This window comes from Nicotiana tomentosiformis, chromosome 8 (genome assembly GCF_000390325.3).
Source record: "Nicotiana tomentosiformis chromosome 8, ASM39032v3, whole genome shotgun sequence".
Taxonomy (NCBI): Eukaryota; Viridiplantae; Streptophyta; class Magnoliopsida; order Solanales; family Solanaceae; genus Nicotiana; species Nicotiana tomentosiformis.
The window spans coordinates 112485503-112493147 of NC_090819.1; the positions used below are offsets into that span (position 1 = coordinate 112485503).

At 37.1% G+C, this 7645-nt stretch overlaps 2 protein-coding genes across 2 annotated transcripts; one reads left to right on the plus strand and one right to left on the minus strand.

Annotated features, from left to right (window-relative positions):
* Positions 1-336: 336 nt before the first annotated feature.
* On the plus strand, positions 337-1256 carry LOC104120755 (inositol oxygenase 5-like). The gene is made up of 4 exons (XM_018766399.2): positions 337-553; positions 645-723; positions 821-902; positions 1018-1256. The coding sequence occupies exons 1-4, from the start codon at positions 355-357 to the stop codon at positions 1042-1044; spliced, it is 387 nt and encodes a 128-aa protein (XP_018621915.2). The 5' UTR covers positions 337-354; the 3' UTR covers positions 1045-1256.
* A 5592-nt stretch (positions 1257-6848) lies between these two features.
* On the minus strand, positions 6849-7403 carry LOC138898003 (uncharacterized mitochondrial protein AtMg00810-like). The gene has a single exon (XM_070184034.1). It carries the CDS (start codon positions 7401-7403, stop codon positions 6849-6851), a length of 555 nt encoding a protein of 184 aa, XP_070040135.1.
* Between the last annotated feature and the right edge of the window lie 242 nt (positions 7404-7645).

Consider the following 7645-nt stretch of genomic DNA (forward strand, 5'->3'; position numbering starts at 1 on the left):
TACTTCTTCCTAGCTTTGGAGGGCTACCTCAATGGGCTGTTGGTGATACGTTCCCATTAGGTTGTGCTTTTGATGAATCAATTGTTCACCACAAGTAAAACTTTCTTTAATTTTCTTCTACTAAAATGTCTTCCTTTGACAAATGTAAAATAAAATACATGATTAATTAATTAAGAAAATTTATAATTTTAACTGTTATAAAAAATAATAGACAATAGAATGTATTTGATTTGTATATATGTATATTATATGCATATACGTATTATATATTTCTTTTGGCCAGCAAATGCAATTAGTTTCAACAGAAAATAACAATTTTGTATTTTGCCCGTTAATTAACGTGTGCATTTTTCTATGCAGTACTTTAAGGAAAATCCAGACACAAACAACCCTCTTAACAACACCAAGAATGGTGTATACAAAGAAGGATGTGGACTTGACAACGTTGTTATGTCATGGGGACATGATGATTATATGTATTTGGTCGCCAAGGAAAATGGAACTACTCTTCCTTCTGCTGCTTTGTTTGTCATTCGTTACCACTCTTTCTATGGTAAATATTAATTTTTTATTTTTTTAATGTTTGAGTAATTCAATGTTTATTGAAGTGGGATAAATTAATTAAATTTTTTTAAAAATTGCAGCGTTACATAGGGCAGGAGTATACACACACTTGATGAATGAGGAAGACAGAGAGAACATGAAGTGGCTTAAGATTTTCAAGTAATTAATTTATGTTCTTCTCCACTTTTAATAGCTCTAGAATAGTATAAATTACAGTTTTATAAGATGATTTACAAAATTATATATATATGTGCAGCAAATACGATTTGTACAGCAAGAGCAAAGTTAGAATTGATGTAGAAAAGGTCAAGCCAAACTACATCTCCCTCATTGAAAAGGTGAATGCTTTAATTGGCTACTTTAACTTAATCTATTTTTAAATAATATATGTATTTCAATAAATCTTTCATTGGCTGATGGATTTTCCTTTTCCTTCAATTCTTTGCAATGCAGTATTTTCCATCAAGGCTCAGATGGTGACTGTTTTAGTTGTAATGAGAGAGTTATGGATTCCAGGTGGCGGATTAGGTGTATAAAAATGAGTAAAATATTCAAACATAGGCCAGAAATTCACCACTGCTGTTACTAAAATTGTTTATGCTTTGGCCATGTATTTTTCTGTTTCTGTTTCTGAAAATGTATTTCTTTATTTAATTCTTTAATAAATGAAATCTTCATAAATGCATTGGATATATGCATATCTCCTTTCTTTTTTATAACTTCTCAGTAGCAGGTTATTAATTATCTATGCATACAAAACTGTTGTTACCGAAAAGGAAATAAATAAAGATTTTTTTTTTTTTTAAAAGGAGAAAGTATGAGAATTATCTAACTAACTAGAATACAAAAATGAAATTGAGATGATAATTGAAAAGTCATCCCATGAATTCAGCCTTGGATATTGTATGGGTTAAATCTGCCTTTAGGATATTCAAGTCAAAATAACACCACGAGAAGGATCCGTAAATCACCATTTAAAGACGGTCATGAAGTCACATTAGCCGAGGTCGAGAAGTCTAAGAAAGCCGTAGTCAAAATACCGATGAAGATCATGGTCGAAGAGTCGAGAAGGGTCATGGTTGAATACTGACGATAGAGCTGTAACGGCAAGTATTAAAAATGGAATCAGCAAGAGAATATTCTAGTAAATATTCTTTACATTTGTACTATTAGGGGGTTTTCGGATCCCCTATACATAGAAGGAAGAGAGAGATAGAGAGGAAAGGCACGTGAAATTCATTTCCTGTAAGAATAACACTTTGAAAAAGATTTATTCTTCACTCTATACAAGACTTTACTTTTCATTAAGATTCTTGCCAGATTCGAGGAATCCTCGACTGTTTGAGGATTTGTCATCCAATCATTGTTAGGTGGAAGTTTTCTTTGTTCAACTTTTTGTTGCTTAAATTATTTCCCTTAGTTACGTGACTGTCACCAAATTGACACTTATTGAATATCTTGCATATTGATATTGTTCTTGGTAGTTGTAAGGCGTGTATTTCAAGGAATCATTATATTCTTCATAAATGCTTTTCAACTACCTCTTTGATATCAAGATTTGAAGAAATTATTATTAACTAAGATTAACCTATATTTAATTAGAATTAATTATTTGAACCGAGATTTACGTTTTTGGGTCAAACAGATATGGTGGAGTCTATGGGGATTTCCTAGTTAAATCTTTAGTTTCTTCTAGATCTACAAATAACACGGATCATTAACGTAAAAAAGAAGAAGCAAGAACAAGATCTCCTTTCTTTGTGTACACAAATCCCAATATGTCAGGTAACAGAGAAGAAAGGACGAGAAAATAAGCGACCTCCCAACCAACCTCATGAACGTCATCAATGAAAGTTGTGAAACAACAGACGAAGACGCAACGCTCAATGCCTCCCCTAGACGAAATGGGTCACCTCCTCCTCACTGTAGCATTACAAAATCTCTTGGTAAGGGAGCCTCCACATCCGTGGCAGAGGAGACACCCCCAGCTGTAAAAAGGCTCCTTGAGGCATGGCTAACTGACACGCTAACCAGCGTCCTCCGTAAGCCCGCTCGGGACACGGCTACAGAAAATGCAAGGACTTTGCGTTGTACAACTAGCAGACGAGCAGCACAACCAACTCCCTCCTCCTCCAACGACATGTATTACTCACAATGTCATTAACAATGCAGGTGACGACACTCTCGCAACCATTCTGAAAAAGATGGAGGACATGGATAATGAGAACAAAGCACTCCGGGATCAAATGAAAGAACACCGAGAAGGGGTCAACAAAATACCGGGCGCCCCAAATCTCTTGCCGAAGAGAGACGCCAGCCGGTTCGTCGAGCAGTCGTATAGTGATGATGCCGCCCCACATGCCATACCAAAAACCTTTAAAATACCACCCTACCTCAGGATATATGATGGCACGGCCGACCCTGAAGATCATGTGACTCACTACGTTACCGTCGTGAAAGGCAATGACCTCGCCAAAGAGCAAGTATCTTCCATTTTGTTGAAAATATTCGGTGAAACCCTCATAGGAGGAGCGTTAATATGGTATTCACAACTACCTGCCCGTTCCATTGAAACTTTCGAAGAGATGGCCGACAAGTTCGTAACGGCCCATGATGGGGACAAGAAGGTTGAGGCGAGAGTGGATGATATATTTTCTATTAAACAGTTTCCGGGAGAGGGATTGAGGCACTTCCTCGCCCGGTTCAACCGAGTAAGGATGACTCTGCCGAACGTATCGGAAGGGATGGTGTCACGACCCAAATTAACCCTCCGTAAGGTGTCGTGATGGCACCTAGTCTTTACGACTAGGTAAGCCTAATATTGCGGAATATATAAAGAAACACAACACTCTAAAGATAAACAACATATTTTAAATAGCCAAGAGTAGTACCACTCGACATATACAAAATAATTTTCCAAGACCCGGAATATAGCTAAGTCACAAGCTACTATAATCTATGTAGCTCTATACAAACGTCTGAAGATAATAAAGAAAGTCTCTAGGCGAGGGAGTAGAAGGGGACTCCGAAGATCTGCGGACGCAAGCAGAAGTACCTTGAAGTCTCCTAGAATCAGCAACACGCGCTAATCCCAAGGCTGATAGCTCGTACCTGGATCTGCACACGAAAAACTTGTGTAGGAAAGGGCATGAGTACACCACAATAGTACCCAGTAAGTGCCAAGCCTAACCTCGATCGAATAGTGACGAGGTCAGGTTAAAGCCCTACCAGAGTAAATATAGTAAATTAAACAGTAAAAGATATAAGTAAAATTTGCGATAACACAGTTAAAGGGAGCCCTCGGCTCCGAACAAGGTAAACACAGTGGAAAATCTCTCAGGATACCGTCCCGTAGTTTCAAATGAATATACAGTACATGGGGATCTCCCGGAATACGTCCGTAGTCCCAAAGTAAATATGCAGGAAGAGAGAGAGGAAAGGCACGTGAAATTCATTTCTTGTAAGAACAACACTTTGAAAAAGATTTATTCTTCACTCAATACAAGACTTTACTTTTCATTAAGATTCTTGTCAGATCCGATGAATCCTCGACTGTTTGAGGATCTGTCATCCAATCATTGTGAGGTGAAAGTTTCCTTTGTTCTACTTTTTGCTGCTTAAATTATTCCTTTTAATTACATGACTGCCACCAGATTGACACTTATTGAATATCTTATATATTGTTATTATTCTTGGTAGTTGTAAGGCATCTATTGCAAGGAATCATTATAGTCTTCATAAATGCTTTTCAACTATCTCTTTAATATCAAGATTTGAAGAAATTATTGTTAACTAAGATTAACCTATGTTTAATTAGAATTAATTATTTGAACCGAGATTTATATTTCTAGGTCAAACAGATATGGTAGAAGCTTGAGGGATGGAGGAGGCTATAAGCATATAACACAACATTACAAAAGAAAAATTCACTCACTTTTGGTGCTTATCAAATTTATGAAAACATTGTATGTGGTTGTTAGACAAAAATTTATCGCTTAACCATAATTTATTACTACATGTTCTTAATGCCATTTATCTTATAAGAGTGATAAATTAATATATTTAGTATAAATTGAATGCGAATAAGTACTTATAAGTTATGACGTGTTTTAAAAAGTGGTGATGCGTCCCCTTTTACTTATGTTTGGACGAGATGGTACAAGATCTTTTAACTTTGGCCAAATACATAGAGCCCCTAAACTTGTCCCATTTTTTACTTAGACACATAGCTGTTGGGACCGTTTGGTCCGCTAACGGACCGGGCCGGTCCTGGGCCCTGGCGGGTCAAACGATCCCGAACCTGATGGGTCCAAATCATAGGATCGGCCCACAAGACCGGATCAGGCCCGCTAAAATCGAACCAAACGATCCTGACCCGTTTAGCCGTTTGACTCGTTTGGCCCGCGGTCCCGGGCCTGAACCGGCACACTTGCTAGCCTTACATGAACACTTAAACCAAGTGAAAAATATTTTAATTAAACACGGGCGTGGTTCTCACATACCAAAAGCAGCAAATTATTAAATCACACGTGGAAAATAACTTTAAAAGAATAACAAACATTTTTCTTGCCTCTCGCCCACCTCTCCCCACCCCTAAACAACAGTCGTCTTCTTGGATTCATCGGCATCGCCACAATTTACCGCCGTCCTTCATCGTTTTAGTTTGTCTTCTTCATTTTACCACCGCGATAACCACCACCATCTCCATCCATCTTCTTCATCACTACCACCATTGCTACTACCATATGTCCTCCACCATTTTTGGCGACAAACCCATATTTTTCATGGACCACACTACTATTGTGACTTCAGTTGTCCCAATCCAAATAAAGTTTTCATAATTAGGGGTGGGCATAAAATTTGAAAAATCGAAAAGCCGGATCGGATCGAATTAATTCGGTATTTCGATATCGGTTCTTCGGTTGCTAATTCAGTATAATTTTTTGAAAAGTTCGGTATTTCGATATGGTTCTTGGTATTGAACTTTCAATACTTTGGTAAATCAAAATACGGAAATAACGAAATATTTTTGTCAGTTGCTATATTTTGCCTTCTTTGTATATGTAGTTCCGGTAATCTTCAGCTCTTCTTAAGTATTATTTTCTGAAACTTTTAATATTTTTTGATTTTATTGTTGATTTTTTCTTCTTTTTTACAACTTGAAACATGCAGCTGTTTCTATGGTTGAAGAAAGAAAAGGGGAAACTGATTCTTCCCTAAAGAGTTAGTTGTAAAAAAAAAATTGTTCTCGCCTATAAAAAAAAATAAGGACCGGTTACACTGTTTGATTAATTTAGGATCATGTCTTTGGTGTAGAAAACTTTTGTGTAGTTAATAGAATAACCTGGTGCTAAATTGAACTAGATTAAGCACTTTGACCATTTAACTTCTAGCAGTGGATAATGTGATTGGAACATATATGTGAAGCCAAAACACCATAGTTACAAGTGAGGGACATCAAGCTGGTGAAGAAACTATTTTTTCTTTAAATATCGAACCATACAAAAACAAACTAAGAATTATCAAACCGTACCGAACTAATTTAGTACGATTTTTGGTATTGATAACTACAATGGAATCAACAAATCAGAAATGGAAATCAGATACAAGAGAAAGAGAAAACAGAGGGAATCGTGTAGAGAGAGAATGTGAATGAATCTTATCTATTATTCAGCTCAACTGTAATTGTTGTATTTAAATATATTTATATTACTAACTACATAACTTAACAGTTGTAGCTAATCAATTGACAGTTGTACTTCAGTAACTTTGACTACTAACTGCAGTTAGCCTAATCATCTATACTAGTGAACTGTAGTGCATATATTTATCTCCTTTACACCCTCCCTCAAGCGAGGGGATATGAAGATGTTCTTTATCCCGAGCTTGGACACCAAATAGGTATGCTGAACAACAATGAGGCCTTTGGTAAAGAAATCAACCAGCTATTCCGAGGAAGGCAAATATGAAAGAACAACCAAATCGTGGTGCACCTTCTCCTGAAAGAAATGACAATCTATATTAATGTGTTTAGTCTGTTCATGAAAGACAAGGTTGGCATCTATTTGAAGCATAAATTTGCTATCACAAGAAAAAGAAACAGGCAGGTGAACGGAGACATCCAACTCCTTGTATAGACCAACCAACCAAACAATCTCCACAACCGTTGAGGCGAGACTCTTGTACTCAGCCTCGGCAAAACTGCGAGAGACAGTGGACTATTTCTTCGACTTCCAGAAAACCAAAGAAGTCCCAAATTTGATCAAGCAACCAGTAACCGACCTTTAAGTATTGGGGCAAGAGCCCCAGTCAGTATCATAGAAGGCATGAAGATGATCATCACCTGCTGCGGATATAAGGATCCCAAGACTAGGAGAATGTTTAACATATCTAACCAACCTCATAGCAGCTGCCATATGAGACACTTTAGGAGAATGCATAAATTGGCTGAAACTTTGCATTGCAAAAGCAATATCCGACCTAGTGTTAGTGAGGTACAAGAGTCTCCCCAACAGTCTCTGATAAGCACTGGGATCAGGCAGCTTCTGATCAGATATCATCCCAAAGTGATCATCAAACTCAGAGGTAGTGAGTTTCAGGTTCACTTCGAGAGGAGACCCAACTGGTTTTGCACCTGCTAACCCCATATCCAAAATAAGCTCAAGTGTATATTTGCGTTGATGCATAAGTATGCCATCTCCGCTCCTAGTGAACTTGATCCCAAGGAAGTACCTCAACTCTCCCAGGTCCTTGATTTTAAAACTCTGCTGAAGACATGTCTTAGTCTCCTCAATCATAGTGGAGTCATCGCCAATGATGAGTTGACGAGCTCTGGGCATATATGATTTTTCTACTCGTACTCTGTCAAATTATAGTAAAGTTTAAGATATTGTCCCACAAAGATTGGAACCACCTAGGCTACAGATTTGTATTGTCTTTGTCACTATTTGAGAGAATCAAATTGGTAAAGAGAGAGTTGTTAAAAAAAATAGTAAAATAAAAGCAATAAATATTTATAGTTTTATAACAAAAGATAGAGGCTGGGATATCGTGAATCAGCAAGATAAAACCATTATAATAA